We start from the raw sequence: 17,503 nt of genomic DNA, 5'->3' as shown, positions 1-17,503 counted from the left end.
TCATACAAAAAGACAATGAACAACAACCCACTGTGAAAGTCTCTGATGAATCTTTGCAGCTGAGGGCTGGAAATGAACTGTTTAGATTTTGTTGGCCACATCTGTAAAAGTACTCTTGACTTTCTGCAGTATTTATTTTCAGACACTGTTGGCTGGGATTCCATGAAAAAAAAGCATATATAAGTGCCAGTTTTTAATATGACCCATCATTAGATTCATTGCTATAGAGGTGACAGCTGTTTTCTCCAAATGCTTTTAAGCCGACCTGTTTAAAATACTTGTACCATAAGTACCAAAGCATTTTGAGTCGAAGCACATTTAAGAAAACGAAGAATTTAATGTAATGATATCAGACACAATGTTGAAGATTTCAGCTTGGAAGGAGAATGATTGTACATTTATTTTGTTCCTTTCATCAGGAAGGAGAACAAAATGCTTTATGAACTTAGACCCTGACCTTGCAAAGACTTAACGTGTGTGCTTAACTTTATGCACTGAGTAGCTCTAATGACTTCCGCAGGACTACTCCCAGTGTGTAAAATTAAGCAAGTGTGAGAACGTCTTTGCAGGACTTTGCAACCTCCTCTGGGATGAAATATGGCGTAAAGTACAGACCCCTTTACACGCGAAGCCGCTTAATGTGCAGTAGTGCCAGGCCTCCCTGTGCTACCTATTTAACATGTGAGACTCGTTAACACACAGTACAGGAACTTGCTCTGTTGTGCTACAGATTTGCTCACTAACTCGCTGACATAGAAATCAACGGGAAGTGCGGAGTGGAAACATGTTGTACGTCTTTTCCGCCGATGGTGGGGGAAGGGGCAGCACTGTTAAAGCGCTGCTGCGGCAAGGGACTGTCCTTTAACGTTGCTGCCCCTTTCCCCCGGCGGCCCTGCCGGTAGGGACCCTGCCAGCAGGCTGCCGACGTGGCAGGTAGCGCTTTAAGGATGGTCCTTTGCCGCGGCAGAGCTGGACCACTGACGGGGGGACACAGCAACGTTAACGCACTGCCGCAGCAAAGGAGCCTGCAGCACTTTAAGGTCCCTGCCCCTTTTGCCCCCACATGGCGGCCGACGGGTGGGGGGGTGGGTGGGGCGCCGGCGACCTAAAATGGCCCGGGGCTCCGGACGCCGCTACCACAGCAGCAGCATCCAGAGCTCTGGGCCCTTTAAATTGCCACGGGAACCCCGGGTGGTGCAGACCAGGCGGCCTGGAAGGGCTGGCTGGGGGGTGCTGACCCCCCTAGCCCCACCCCTTCCGGGGACCAGAGCCACCCCAGCCCTGTACTGGTAAGTGTCGAGTTACTTTCACCCCTGTGTAGTAATAATAATGTTTGATTAGATTACACATTTGAATTGATATTCTTGCAAAGCGCCGTTAACAGATAGGCCTGCAGTATTTGGGACACTGTGAATACGTATGTAATCCTAGATAATTATACATGTATATATAGATATCTTAAGATATTTCAGCATGGCCCTCTTAACCTGCAGTCCGTTAACACGCGGTCCTGATGGCTTGATTCCTAACATCTGCGCGCAAACAGGTCTGTACTGTATGTTTAAAAATGCACAGAAGTACTACACAGACAGAAAATGAAGGACACTGCATAGCTGAAACTGCAGATAGATGTTCATGAAGGCAGAATGTAATTCACCCAAATTAGAATCTGGCCTTGACACCAAGATTAATATCTCTGTTCTCTAGTGGGAGGAAGGAGGTCCAGTGGTTAGGGCACAGCCTAGGATGTGGGAGACCTGAGTACAATTCCCTGCTCCACCATGGACTTCCTGTGTGACTTTGGGCAAGTCACTTAGCATCTCTGAGCCTCAGTTCCCCATCTGTTAAATGAGGACAATAGCACTGCCCTGCCTCCCAGGGTGTTGAGAGGATAAACACATTAAAAGATTGTGAAGCGCCTTGAGATCTACTGATGAAATAGTCACTATTCATTTTATTATTACTCTAATGAAAAGAGCCATGGGATCCTTGATTTTACAAAATGTCTCCTCTCAAATATGGCACGGCCAGCATCACACCATGCTGGGGCTCTGTTTCAACAGTGACTAGAGGGAAAGGGGCTCCAATTGAATTATCAGTATCACTGCCTTCAGCAACTGGACTTCCCTGTAGCTCTCCCATTCAAGTATGTATCCCATCTAACTTTAGCTGGCTTGTGAAACCTGACAAATGGCCTGGGGAAATGGGCTATTTGTAACATATACAAACTTTCCATGTCACAAAAACTGTCAAATCACCTTTCATTTCCATCTAGTTACAACCGAACCAATAATTAATGATTGAGCATCAACAAAACAGTCATGTTCTTACGAGCATGTGACATCAAAGCATAGCATTAAGACACAGCCTTACAGCGAGCGAGCGGCTGTGTGGCTTGACAATTTTCACTCATCGTGGGCTTTATTCTAATCGTGCTAATGTACATACCCTTCCTTACACGTGTAAGTGACTGTGCTGCCGAAAGTAAAGTTATTCCCACTGATCATGGCATCTTTGATGGCAGGAGGGGATCCACAAGAGACAATTTTGCAGACTGGTGGTGTGCTGTTCCAGTTAGCCGAAGCTTCACACACAAGTACTGGGGGACCCTGTAGGCTAAGAGAATTAAAGGTTATTATTAATCTGTAACCACAGTTTGTATGGGGGTGGGGACAGAAGCTGGGAGCTCCTTGAAAATACCTTCTAGCTATAATCCTAGCCCCAGTGAAGTCATGGGGAAGTTTGCCATTAATTTAATTGGGGCCAGGATTTTACCCTCTGTTCACAAAATATATGGCTAACTTTGTCAGAACAGCAGTTGATCAGAACTACTAGAGGAGAAAGCTGACAGAGTCTGTTCTGGCCTAGATCGCTCTACTGACCCATATAAAACTCCCATTGAAGAAAATGGAACTTTTGCCCACCTATGGACTGCAAGATTGGGCCATCAGTGTTTGAATTAGGTTATTCATTTATACACCACCACAATGTGCATCTGTAGAACTCTGAAACTTGATTCACCCAAAAGGCTAAGGGACATGTTGATGTTTAGATTACTTTTCAAAAAGTCATTCATTCCCTGTAGGATGTTAAAGGTTTTTGCTGGCTGAGGAAAGGCCTAAGCTATTAGAAGTTAGCTGATCTTTTGGTTTCTTTAGCTACAGTGACACCAAGGGATATGCACAAAATGGCAGGGTATAATTCACCGGTGAAAGGCCATCTCCAGTGCTGAGCCATGGCACATAAGGGATGTGGCACTGCCAAGGAGGTGGGCTCTGCACGGGCTTGGAACATGCCGGTGTGAAAAAGAGCATGTGGGGTGGACTACAGAAGGGACTGGATCCATGCTTGCACAGATGCCACGACACTCAGCGGAGTGGTGACTACCAAAAGGGATGGTGGAGTTCATCTCCCAAACATCCAGGGAGGATGGCCCCAAAAAGCTCAATTATTTAGGCATTGTGCAGGAATTAAAAAAAAAAAAAATTAACCCATACTATTCAAAAGAGCCTTCAAAATACATTGATGCAACTGGTATTTGTGAAACAACACTATACATTAACTGTAATTTTCATGTAATAGATTTCATCTATAAAAGAAGCCATGATCTATATGATATGTATTGTCTGGTTGGCCTAATTCTGCAGTCGTACACAAAGCTTCCATTTACTTTAGTAGGAATTATGCCCAAATTAGGAGTGCAGGATTGAGCCTGGACTGTAGCAATAGGGCCCAATTCAACCCTGCCTTGTAGTTTAAGTAGTCATTTACACCAATTGAAAGTGAGCACAAAGTATGTGTAAAAACACTACTAAATCAGAATCCTCCATTCACTTACACCTGTGTTATCATTTCACACCGCTTTGCGCTCATTTGGACAGATGTGAATAATTGCACAAGGTAAACGGCAGAGGAGAATTAGGCCTAGAGTATGTATATATGTCAGTATAGGTGTGTGTTTGCAATGGATATAGATAATATTAAGGATTTTTTAATTTGCACAGTAGGTAACATGATTAAAACTATTTCTTTTAATATAATGGGGGTTATTTATTTTTAATTGTCTGCTAAAAATCTGTTTACAAAAGGCTCAATCCACAAATGTAAAATGAAAACGCCAGCTTAAAATAAATCACTATTTTACTGATTTTATTCATTCATTAGAATGGCTATAAAGGTCACTTTAATTTACAGAAGATCCTTTTTAGCTGGCATTTTAAGAGCACTGCAAAATAATAATAAAAATAATTTTGCATAAACAGATAAAAGCTAATTAAGTGTACTGCAGCCTTTCAGATGTAAAGAAGAACTTTTAAATATGGTTCTGATATTGGGTTAATTTCCATATGTTTGAAATGTGCTTCACAGCTTGGTGATAAAGAGAATGAATAAACGTTAATAGGATGACTGATGCTACATGAGCGCCCCCCAAATGTTGGCATGTTGTGTGAAACACAGAAAGTATCTCAAAGATGAAAAAAATCCTTAAATCTATTATTGTGTTCCTCTGACACTCTCTACATCAGATATGAATTAGCCATTCCAGCAAGTCTTTACGTTTTATCAGCATCTTCACAGCACTTAAGAGTGCCTGTGACTTGATTCTACAGCTTTTACCTGTATCCACTGTTACATTTATATGATGCAGTAGAAAGGTATGTCATGCCGCTCAGTGTGTATTTTCCATTGTTTATGTCCTGTGGGCTAGGACATGTTACTATTTCACAGGCAGGAGGAGCATGATTCCAAGCACCACTAGCAAGGCACGATGTTTCCTTTTCACCCATCAGATTGTATCCTTTGTTACATCTGCATTAAAAGAAGAAAATCAGTATAAAATACATACATCTTGTTTGTATAGGATTCTCCCCAAGCAACCCTTTCATCCCCCCCACCCACATACATTACAGAGTGCACAGGATTAGTGCCATTACAAAAATTTGGCTCCACTGATGAACAGCCAAGTTTTCACCAGATTTATGCAAAGGAGAATACTTGTGGCTTCAACTTAAATATTCTCAGAGATCTAAAACGGCTTTGTAGGCTCAGGATTTCTCGCCCCCCTGTAGCTAGGGAAATGCTCTCTCACCCCACTAAAAATCAATGCGATTCTGAGGCATCAAATTTTCAACAGCACCTAAGTGACTTAGGAGCCCAAGTCCCATTTACAAAAGTGACCGAGACACTGAGGAGCCCAAGTCCCATACGCTTCCAATGAGATTTAGGCTCTGAAGTGCTCAGCTCATTTTTCAAAATAGGACTTAGACTCCTAAGTCGCCTGGCCTCTTTTGAGAAATTGAGCCTAGGTCCGTTAGGTCAGGTAGGCTCAGGCCTGAACAGAATGCAAAGGCCAAAACCACAGAGGGACATTGTGGCTTCAGTCTTTTACTAGCCCCTATGTTGTGGATGTGTCCTCAAGTCCCTTCACCATCCTTCTGGCCAGTGGGTGGAAGGATAGAGTTATACTGCATACCCCAGGAGACAGTATGGATGGAATAGTATTTGAGCTAGGGCTGAATATTTTATTCAGAATTTGAAGAAATGCCAAACAAAGAGATTTCACTAAAAAAAGCTGTTTCTTTGGGAAAACAGAAAAAATTTACCTGGGCCCAACTTGCCAAATTTTCACAAAAAATGTAGGTTTTTGTACCCAGCTCTGCAAAGCAAAAGGGACTATTCCACAGGTCTGGTTAGTATTTATGTGTCTTTTACAGTATGCACAGTGGACACCATTAAAAACGCAACATTTCCTACTCTGCAGTGACTTCTGTGATATCCTGGCTATTCAAAGACCCTCTTAAACTCTTCTTTGACATGATGCTGAGAAAATACTTGGCAATCATTAGGCAGCTAGTGTGCTGAGACCACAGCCTATCATGCTGGCTAGTATTGTCTCGTTGTTTCCTCTTGCTCTCCCATCTGTCTGACTGTATTCACCTGTCGATTTTTGTCTTATACTTAGACTATAAGCACTTTGAGGCAGGGCCCTATTTTTGTTCGGTGTTTGTACTGCACCTAGAGCAATGAGGTCTAGGTCTGTGACCAGGGATCATAGGTGCTACCTCGATACATATAAAAATAATAATACAGGCTGATACCGGGGTAACTGGGTTTTTGGGGTGATGAATGGGGAGAGAGTAATAGGCCCACTACACTGTACTAGCATTATTTCAAGGGTTTTGTTAATATACAGCCCATTACGTGGAATAAGTAAAACATCATATGCTAACTACAGAATGATTGTCCAGGTACAGTGCTCTGCAATATTCGTTTTCTACCCTGTATATTAAAATAAATGCAACCTAGTATTGTATAATTTGTGAACCCATGAAAGGATTAATGGGTGAGGTTTTGGGTGGATTCTGTTCATTGTTCCATTACTTTCCCCCCACTTTGTGCAGGTCAATTACTCTCTTATTAAATCCAGTTGTTGTTTTTCTCATTTGCTTCCAGACTCTTACTACAGTACTGCTCCAAATACAATGAATCTCCTACCTGTACAGCACCTTCTTGCCATATGTAAAATTTGAGCCCTCAATGGCACCATTTTCTGGAATAACTGGACTACCACAGGATACAGCTTTAAAGAGAGAACATCAAAAATAATTGTTTAGACAGCACAGGTCCAAGTTGCAAACAAGAAAATTCCGTTTTCTGTGGAAATGCCAACTAGGGCTGAATCCCGTTGGCCTTACTCACACAAGTACTTGCAATGAGGACATAGTGGGGACTTGCCTGAGTCAGGGAAGCGGGATTTGCTCTTCCAGGAGTAACTGATTTTGCTACAGCTTTATTTGTTAATTATTGGAAACATCTTGGTTGCTTTCATGTCGCACTTTTCTCCTAATTGAGGAACAAGGAGCTGGGAGGACCTTTGTCGTCCTATGAGAAGATATCATCTAGGCAAGCAGATGCTTCATTGCCTAAAATGGAACCTTGCTATGTGCTACTGTCCAGAGTGTCTGCTTTGGCACACTAACAGACTTTTGTAGTCAGCAGTTTGGGCACCAATTCAGAAAAGCACTTTGTCTCTATTAAGCAAAATGCTTACACATGTGCTTAACTTCAAATACATGCTCTGCCGGATAAGGATGGGACTAATCAGCTGCTTAAAGTTAATACATGCTTACATGCTTTGCTGAATTAGGGCCCTAGTATCTGTGAAACGTCTGATCAAGATAAATTATTTTTAAAAGGGTAAATCTTGTGTGTCAAGGGGCACGATCGCTTAACAATGAAACTGCACATCCCTTTACCGATTTTACTAATATCACTGTCTAGTATAACAGGTGAGAGAATTTTAGACTGTCTACTCTACTCATCACTATTTATGCTCTTTGAGTTTTGGACAGCTTGGACAATGAAAATCAATGAAGTCAGTTTCACCTTTGTTTATAGTTAGTTTCATGCAGAGGTTTTCAGGGTTAGGATTAGGGTTAAAAGCACTGCAGGGGAATGTTCATTTAAAGACAGCCATTTCCACTGGATTTTTTATTTTATTTTAAAATTTGCATCAAATTCAATTTGACAATGTCGTTTTACAAAACAACATTTCAGAAAAAGTAGCAAGCCCTTAGGGATGTGGAAGCAGAGGAGGAATGGTACACGGATGCTTCACATTGCTCAAGAGGTCCCTTGGATAAAGGTAAAGCACTGATGGGCTTCTTTGTGCTAGTTGGTCACTGCGCCACGGGACCTCCAGGAGTACAGTGTGGGGGTGGGGGTTAAAACAAGGGAAAAAATGACCAGAAAAGCAGGCATCTTTTCATAGAAGCTTTGTGCCTACTGTGTCATAACGAGCTTGCTCTTTTGTTGAAATAGGGGGGTAATTGCCATTTTAGCAACCAGAAGAAGATGGTTAGTAGTTGCCAAAGTTTCTGCACCTCTGTAAATCCAATATGATTATGCTGTACTACAATTCTGGACCAATATATGATCCAGCTCCTTCCACATCCAGCCATCATTGTATATCCAGGTTTCCCAATGGATGTCCCAGTGCTTGAACCAACTGCCAGTGATGGTCATATTATGAGAAGCACAACAGGAGAGAAATATAACAGAGCTATCATTACTGTTCCAGAGCAAAATAGCCTGAGAATAAGCTCAAAGCCATTTCTGGGACAACTTGGTGTGGCATCCATATCTGAAAGTATAATTTCATTGTGTGGCAGAACAGATTGCATCTCTGCTGCTAGGTGCTGAGAAAATGTGTCTTTATTAGCATCTGTTGTTTCCTCAGTGGGAGTGTAGGCTACAGCGATGCACAGTTGCCCATGGCAATGCATCAGCCTTGCATATAGTGGTCGATCAGAAATATGGAGCCACATTGTGAGTGCACATGGCGTTCTCCTGGATAATGTAGAATAAACTTGGACTGTCATAAGTACAGTCATTTGAGAAGCCGTAGATGTCATTCCAAAACTGAAATGCTACAAGTGATGCCACCAGCTATCTGATGAGACATTTCAAATTTTGCCAAAGAAATCTGAGGCCAGAGTGTGCCATGACAACACTGTATGTAAATGTTTACCAGTTATTTTTCAGGTGAGAGCAAAAGGGGACTGTGAAGCTTAGTTTGAGAACTTGGCAAAAGAGGCAAATGAGGGAATAAGATCTAATAAATTACAACCTGCATTCAAAGCTATGAAATAACTTTGATCCAAAATTGGACTTTGGGCAGAGTTTATGCTGCTAAATAAGTCTGATGGTAAAACATGCTCAACCAAGGAAGAAGTCCTCAAAGACAGAAAGAATACTCAGAAGAAACATGGAAAATTATAGACAAAAGAAGAAAACAAAAGGCTCTAGTACTACAACATGTGACTGAAGAAACAAAACACACCTACAGGAACTTTGACAAAGTAGTAAAGAAATGATGCAAAAAAGAGAAGCAAAGTTGGCTAGAATGTAAGGCTAGTGAAGCTGAAGAAGCAGGGGAAAGAAACGATGCAAGAACAGTCTACACGATCCTGAAACAGTTAACAGGATATGGATCAAAATTGAGAAGTGTCCCAGTGAAAGGGAAACCAGGAGAAATGTTGAAAACACAGGAGGAATAAGAAAATAGATGGGTGCAACACTTCAAAGAAGTGCTAAACCAACCAGAAACAACTACAAGACTGGAATTTAACAATGATAAATCATTAGATCTAGATATAGATGTACTGAGGTAAAAATGTAGATGTATCTATGACGGAAGAGGTCCACTCTGCCAAAAAGAAACTGGGAAGTGGGCATGCTACTGGACTATGATGGCATAACACCCAAACTCCTCAGGTGCACCACAGAGCCCGTAAGTGTAACATTATACCAACCTTTTGTCTGGGCTTTGACTACTGGGCAGATATCAGCAGAGTAGATGAAAAGGATTGTCATCCCACTGGGGAAAGGCACTGAGTGCTATCACTACATGCCAATAACTCTGCTTGCTGTTCCCAGAAAAGTTTTTACACTTGTCCTACTTGTCCCAGCCCCAGCCTCTTCTTGTGAAATGCCACTGCCCCGAGCAATCAGGTTTCACTGCTGGACGATCTACAATGGTATACTTGCTCTTCATCTTTTATCTGAGATCCATTGCAAATTCAATTGTCCTTTGACAGCAGCATATGTAGACCTAAAGGCAGCCTTCGATCCTGTTGACAGAGCTACCCGGTGGAAGGCCCTAGTGGCATTCCTGACATCCACATGAAGTTAATTTAAGACCTACATAATGACTATGGGGCATGGATGTGATGGGAGACCCATAGATCTAACAGGTCTTATTCTAGATCTGGGATGAAGCAGGGCTGTGTCCTCGCCCTAAGCCTATTCTGCCGCACAGCACATTGGCTCCTTGAACATGTCTCTGCAAATACCAGTGTAATTGCCGGTTCAACTTCTTTTACAGACTTGGACTATGCAGATGATCTCGCCCTCTTCGACCAGGATGCAAATGACCTTAAAGATGCACGAGGGAGCTTCCAGCTCATGGCAGCTGCCCTTGGACTAAGGATTTATTGGGTAAAAACAAAAATTCAGAGTATCAGCTCAAAAGTTGTGAGACAAGACATCTGTGCTGCCAGACAAACTGTGTAAGTAGTGGATGATTTCATCTATTGAGGCAGTAACATTGTCATTGATTGATGGACATGCTAAGAAGAATCAGTTCAGAAACCTCAGCCATAAAGGACCTGCATAGTGTTTGGAGCCAAAAGAAGGTGAAATTACATATAAAGTATGGATTTATCAAACCTCCATGCTTCCGATCCTCTTATATGGATCTGAAACATGGATATGGCTTAAACAAGACATCCGGAGGCTGGAGGCATTTCATATGCACTGCCAGTGGCAACTACTGTGCATAAGATGGTTTTATTTTATCAGTAATAGGGATGTATCATTGAGAACGGGCCTCGAGAGGACTGAAGTCATCATCAGTCACTGCCAGTTGGCACTTGTTGGACATATAGCCCACTGTGGAGATAAAGTCTCTACACATCAAGCCCTAGATCAGACTTGACATCAGGTGGGGACACCGGCCAGCCACAGATTAGTGTCAGCCACACAGTCTTCCGCACACAGTCTTCCTGGTTGCACTGGATCAGTAATAACCCTGTGGAGCTTTCAGATGCCTGAAATAAAACCATACAATGTGGCCATGAATGTTCAACGCTATGGACCTTTGCTGTATAAGCGTATTGTTGTCGTAGTTAAGCAGAAATAGACATATTGCTTCTGGGGACACCACCCACCTTCAGTTAACCAAAAGTTTGATTAACTGGAGGTAAATAATTGGGACTGTGCCCCATAGATATGCCTGATGTGAAGTGGTTTTTCTGGTGCTCCATCCATCTCTACATAGAAAGCCATTTCGATTCCTTCTTTTCCTCCACTGTGCTTTAACATCAACTGTTGAATTTCCTTTCAGTAAACACACAGTAGCGCTCCAAGACAATACCTTCACAGTATGGTATAAGGTGGCTCCATCCTCCAGACTGCAAACATGTGACTCTAGTTGCTCCTATCAACTGGAAACCCTCTTCACAGGAGAAAGTAACTTCACTACCAACACTGTAATTGTCACCATAAGAATGACCATGTTCTGGATTTCCTGGATTCTTGCATTTTACTGGTTCTGTGAAAGCAGGCATACCATCAACAGAGCGTACTAACAACAGGCAGTGTGACATCACTAAATGTGAGTGCTTACAAACAAGCTGAGTGACATTTGTCTAGGCATTTTGTGAAAATCAGACAAAAAAAGAATGGGGAAAAATATCTGTATGTATTTTTAAGAATCTCCTCAGCTTTTCTCTGTTTCTCATGTAAGCTGGGTCCACTATAAGCTTGTGCAACTGAATTAATTTCAGTGCAGTTGACCCTTCTCGCACTGGGACTGAACTAGTATCATTAACCAGCTCCAACCTCATGTTTTCCCTCCACGGGATACAGTGTGGTCCAGGCATATAGGGCACTGGACTGCGAGTCAGGTGACATATCTATTTCCAAATCTTCCACTGTGCTGGCATTTGACCATAGCAAGTTAGTTTGGTCAAAATTTTCAAACTTCAGTGCCTAATGTTAGGCATCCCGATCCATATTTAGGCACTTACATTTTACATATTTCTTTGTGCATTTGAAAGCGCAGGTCTACTTTGAAGAGTGATGCTACAAAAATGGCAATGTGGGGGATCCAAATTTACTGTCTCGTGATTTCTAAAGTAAATGTGCTCAGGTTACAAGAAAGAAGTTTGTTGTTGGTTTTTTTTTTACCCGCTATCCCTTTACCACAAAGAGGCACTTAATCTACGAAGCGAGAGTAGGCCTCCTTTGCCATCCCTGTATGGTAGTTGAAAATTTGATCTCATTACCTGCACATTTTTTGCCATCGCCTGTATGAGGAGGGATACAAGTACATACATAGGACCCATTTGTATTAAGGCAAGAAGCATGCTCATCGCAATCTGATCCAACAGCACATTCATCGACATCTGCAAAAATACATGTCCTGAGGGCAGTGTTTGTAAAGAACATTGTTTTCAATTTACATCACTCGAAATGTCTGGCAGAATCATTTTAAAAGGTATCCTTAAAAACCCACCATTAACTGAATCACTTCTCTGATGCATTGTAACAGTGGAAATAAAAACAGAATAATAAAATGGAATATCTATACGAACAGTTAATTTAGTGTAAAATAAAAGATTGCCAACATTAGGGGAAACTGGAAACAGTCTGTTACTCCACATTCAGGGAATATTCTCATTGAGCCCAGGAAATGTCCTATTATGCCAGTTATTTTGTTTCCAGGAAGGCAAATGAATAGGTGTTTTAGTTCATACTGAGAGAGGGGTGTACCCTAGTGGTTTGGGCAAAAGGATAGGAGTGAGGACTCTTTCACTCTAAACTCTACTCAGATCCTCTTTATGTCTCAGCTTTCTCATCTGTAAAATGGGGGACATGACTGCTTAGCTCACAAGGTAAGCACTTTGATCAGAAAACACAGAAACAGCCCTTTCTGTGCTGAGCAGACTGTTACTACATTAGAAGCCTGCTAAGATGTTTGGAGTTGTCTGATATTGGAAAGGTTAAAATGAGGTAGAAATCTATAATTACTATTATTAATTATGTGAATGACGCTAGTGCCTAAGAACCTCTACCAAAGATCTAGGCCCCCTTATGCTAGGTGCTCTACTGACAATTCAACAAAAGAGACCGTCCCTGCCCCGTTTGTTTCATTTCATATTCTAATCACTGGCTTTCTACTGTGGAGAAGCAAGCTCGGTATGTATACGAGTTACCTATTGTAGGGAACGGTTCAAAACTATCTCATTGAAAAATCCCAGCATCAGGGATTATTTCTTATATAACCAGATCCTTTTGGGGCAGGAAAATTCTTCATTAAGAACTACTCAACAGAACGATGTTGTACGGGCTCCATAATGCAAACACACTGCTGTGGTTATTGTCAGCAAAGCATTTATCCCAGTCTCTGCAAACAATGCAGAAATACTGGAGTGACTGGGCAAACAAACGTAGTCTACTCCTTAGGCAAGTAGTGTCTACTCCTTAGGAGTGTGTACTTATTCTCAACCATATAACCAAACAATCCAATACAAACAATAATTCTAAAGGGAAAAGGTTTTTCACATTGGTGCATGGCGACGAAAAATGTTAAGAGATAAAACATATGGGGAGTCTAATTCCCCACTGCCTTGCACGCACTTTAACCAGCTTACACCTGTTTCAAGAGAGCTCAAAGTGATATAAAATGCTATCAAATCAGAATGGTAGGGACTGACCCTCCAACGCTCTGCACTTTGTGCAGTCATTTACGCTATAGCAAGGGGCATGTAAATCATTACTATTCTGATCTTGTCACATTTTACATCCACTTTAGACTGGTGTAAATAACTGCATAAAGTGCAGGGCCATGAGGAATCAGGCACGTTGTGTTTCCCACCCAATGCACACTCACTTTTCACCCGTGTAAATGACTACACAATGTGCTAGGCAGTGGAGACTCAGGCTCCTGGCATATAGTGCAAGGTCTTGGCTTCTAACATCCTATGGCTTGGGTTCCGAGTCCTCCAGAAACCATGCAAGGTTTGGCAGGGCCCAGATATGGTGAACTTAAGAGCTGTTATAAAATGGACCTGTTTTTACAAGCTTTTTCTGTGAGGGAGAGAATAGTGAGAAGGTAGAACAACAGATGGGGTGAGATCAGCTTTGAGGTTGTAACGGAGACTGTTGGAGGCTGTGCTATGCAATGGAGGTCATGTATAAAGGGAGATTATGTTGGATTGGAAGATCTTCGGCTTCATGTTTTCTGATGACTTAATGAGCCTAGAGTGTGAGATGAGCGCTACAAAAGTTAAAATAAAATAAACACAATTCAAATGCAAATCACATTGGGCCCTATCTTGCAAGTCTTACCAATGTCACTCTCCCACTGGAGTCAATGGGAGTTTTGGGAGAGGAAGAGGAGCAGGATTTAGCCTGTAACATCAATAATACAGCCACGTAAGTGACATATCTCACCAAGGCAAGACGGCGAGATGCCATTCCAGCTTCCATTGTCAGTGCAGAACATCCTTGAATCCCCCAACAAATAATAGCCATTATTGCACTGGTAGCTAACCGTGCTACCCGCAAAGAAGTCCTCAGCAGAATAAAATCCATTTTCTAAAGGTGGAGGGACTCCACAGCTGATTCCTACACACCAGAGACAAGGAGAGTAAAAACACGTTAGCCGATCAGACACATTCCGTGAATCACCTCCTGGCACCAGTGCAGTTAGCGCGAGATTGAACTCCTGAAGAAATCTCAGAGCCAACTACATGCCTGGTGTAGCTCCACTGAAGTCAAAGAAGCTTTATCAGGGATGATTTTGGCCCTTAAAGTTTAGCTTTTACAGCTAGGATTTTCTAATGATGGGCTCTGAATGGAAATGCAGAGTGAAGACTGCAGTGAAAGAGCCTCTGAGGATTAATACACTGTCTCTGCAGCTGAAAACATGTGTATGTGAATAGACTGTTCATAAAGGTGAAGGCCTGACAGCCCTAGAGACTGACGCCCTCTGTTTGTCCACAGAAAAGGTTCAGCACCACCAGCAAAAAGGCAAGTTTCTCCACACATCCCTAGTCAATGTGTCTCAACTCAGGTGCACAAGGGACATGTCTCAAAGTGAGCGGGAATCTCAGGCTCTATGCCTCAGGCTGCCAACAAGGCTGCTAATCAGTTTCAGGTATGGGGATGGTTTTTTTTTTTACCTGAATTCAATTCCCTGCTCTGCCACAGACTGTGTGACCTCGGACAAGACACGTAGGACCAGAGTGCAATGGGAGCTAAGTGCCTATAAATACCTTTAAAAATCTGGCACATAAGTCTCTCTATGGTTCAGTTCCCCACCTGTAAAATGGGCATAACAGCACTTCCCTACCTCACAGGGATATCGTGAGGATAAAAACACCACAGATTGCGAGATGCTTGATATCATGGTAATGGAGGCCATATAACTACCAGTTAGACAGAACTACTGTCAATTTCATGAATGACAATACCAACGGATAAATGTCAGGGGAAGAAGACACAAGCCCTTGACAGCAGTATGGAAGGAAAGACTCCCAATGGATCAAGCTAATAGTAATAACCCAGCACTCATAGACCCTGATTCAAAGCTCACTGAAGTCAGTAGAAAGCTCCTTATGGACTCCTATAGGTTTTGGATCAGGGCTATATTGTGCTTTTCATCCATAGATCTCAAAGTATTTTACAAAGAAAGGAAGTATAATTATCCCCATCTTACAGATGGGGAAAATCGAGGTCACACAGTAAGTCAGTGACAGGGCTGGGAATCAAACCCACGCTGCTGAGTACCAGTCCAATGCCCTATCTACTGCACCACACCACCTCCCTAAATAGTATGAAATCAGAAGGAGCTGGAGGAGAATTTTGCTACCTGGCTGCCTCAATCTCACCATTGCTGAAAGAAAAGTCAGATACAGTCGATTTTTTAAGCTTTTCTCCAAATTTGCTTATGATCTAAGGGGCAAGACTTGGGAGGCTGTGAGGCGCTGGATAAATCATCAGGTCTGTGTTACGTTCTCAGGAGTCCTTGTTTTAATTGCATCCAAACAAAGAAACCAAGATTTCCTAAGCGTGGCTTGTGACTGATACAGCAGCCTGCAGATGCAGGCTGCTACGCTAACACAGTCTACTCACTTTCACAGCGGGGAAGAGGTCGAGTCCATTGTCCCAAATTTAGACAGTGCTGGACAGAGTTCCCCACTATTTGGAAGCCTGGATCACAGGAGAGGCTCACTTTTGACCCTGGCTTTAAATTGGTTGATGAGGTCCGCAGATGAGGTATGGATCCTTCTAAGGACTGGCAATCTGAGGACAAAACGCACACACAACAGACTTAGCCCTGAATCAAAACAAATGTATTTGTTTTTAAATATCCGTGATGCTGTGCATGTTTATCTGGGAATGATATTACTGGAAAGTGTTATACTATAAGATGTATATATTATTTCCAGATTCAAAGAGCTTCCCTATATCAACATATATGAACTAAAATATATTTCCAAGCAAAAGGAGGAAACAAAAAGATACCACAATATATTCAAACTATTGTGAGCATGAATGAGTGGAAAAATCCTCCATTTGATCCAATATCATCAATCATCACTCTTTCAACATCTCAATACAGGAAGCCATAAATCTCTGTTTGAGATTCCAATGAACTTTTGTTACAAAACACTGGAATTTTAGGAATGAAGACTGAATGTACCAACCATTAAATTATCAAAATAGCGTATTCAAGGCTAGTAGGACAGGGGTCACATTATACCACATTTAACCTTATAAAAAGTCTTACTGTGTTATTACTCGGAACAAAAACACTTCTAGGAGATAAAGTTCTAACCGGCACAAAATATGCTCCTGTAATCTATCTTCACTCTTCCAATAACCCCAGGCAGGAAATCTGGCCAGGCCAATACATTTCCTTTTCGCAATTCTTCTGGACAGGAAGTAGCTAGGGATTTTACCTAAGGTTCAAAACACATGGTTAGATAGAGTTTGCTAACTAACAGACATCTTTGTAAGAAAAGATCACAAACAAAATTTTCCTCTCACATCTGCAGTACTGAACCTAGAATCTGATTCAAAGCCCATTGAGTCAGTGAGAGTCTTACCATGACTTTAGTGGGCTTTTTGAGCAAGCTCATAGGTATTCTGCTCTTCTTATTTGTCTGGATCACTTATTGTCATCAGTGCAATGGTGGAACACTGAAGCAATTTACTACTGGGTGGATCTGACAGAAGAGTATTGTCCTACAGGTGATGTAGGAAACATGCTAATTTAAAACGCTCTATGTATGCCTATTTGGCAGAACAGTGTATTTACCCCACAGATTAAAAACAGGTGAGGGGAAAGAATCTGAGCAGATTCTCAAGTATTTGTAAAGGGAAACTTTTACCACTAGAAATAATGAAATATGAATTTAGAAGAGCAATAGTTCTGAAATAGTTTTATTTCTTGATACCTAATTTTAAGGACAGTAAACACAACATGAAGCTTTAAAAAAAGATGTATCCTGGAAACCAGGAATTAAGTTTTCTGAATTCCTTAAATAAACCAGGCTGTTATGTGACTTTGCAAAACATGATAGGCCAGATTTTGGACACACCACAGTTAACGGGAATTAACTAGAAGCAGGATTGGGCCCTATTATAAGTGAGCACTGAATGTGAAATTGGGATGCATGAGGATAGGATAAAAGAACTGCTATGTTGTTAGATTAATGGATGGCTAGATAGCCTGAACTGGATGAAACTTGTTTGATGGAATAGTTTTTCCATACAAAAATGCAGTTTAGTCAAAATTGCAATCTTTTGTGGGACCATGTCGATTTTTACAAAATTTTCAATGGGAAAAAGTCAAATCATTTTGACTTTCTCATTTAATTTTGACAAGATTAAAAACATTTAGATTTTCTCCCTTTGAAACCTTTTATTT

At 41.7% G+C, this 17,503-nt stretch overlaps 1 protein-coding gene across 1 annotated transcript in view; it reads right to left on the bottom strand.

Moving 5' to 3' along the window:
- Positions 1 to 17,503, bottom strand: part of SVEP1 (sushi, von Willebrand factor type A, EGF and pentraxin domain containing 1) — a 171,483-nt gene that overhangs the window by 46,276 nt on the left and 107,704 nt on the right. The window contains exons 29-36 of the mRNA XM_084629308.1: positions 16,409 to 16,532; positions 15,703 to 15,873; positions 14,020 to 14,193; positions 11,850 to 11,969; positions 10,937 to 11,113; positions 6,496 to 6,580; positions 4,618 to 4,809; positions 2,449 to 2,616 (exon numbers count right to left, since the gene is read on the bottom strand). Of these exons, the coding sequence (XP_084485434.1) occupies positions 2,449 to 2,616; positions 4,618 to 4,809; positions 6,496 to 6,580; positions 10,937 to 11,113; positions 11,850 to 11,969; positions 14,020 to 14,193; positions 15,703 to 15,873; positions 16,409 to 16,532 (1,211 nt within the window). The remainder of the gene's footprint in view (positions 1 to 2,448; positions 2,617 to 4,617; positions 4,810 to 6,495; positions 6,581 to 10,936; positions 11,114 to 11,849; positions 11,970 to 14,019; positions 14,194 to 15,702; positions 15,874 to 16,408; positions 16,533 to 17,503) is intronic.

The sequence above is a fragment of the Lepidochelys olivacea genome (genome assembly GCF_965140295.1).
Source record: "Lepidochelys olivacea isolate rLepOli2 genome assembly, chromosome: 5".
Classification (NCBI taxonomy): domain Eukaryota; kingdom Metazoa; phylum Chordata; order Testudines; family Cheloniidae; genus Lepidochelys; species Lepidochelys olivacea.
This window is presented reverse-complemented; position numbering and strand designations above follow the sequence as displayed.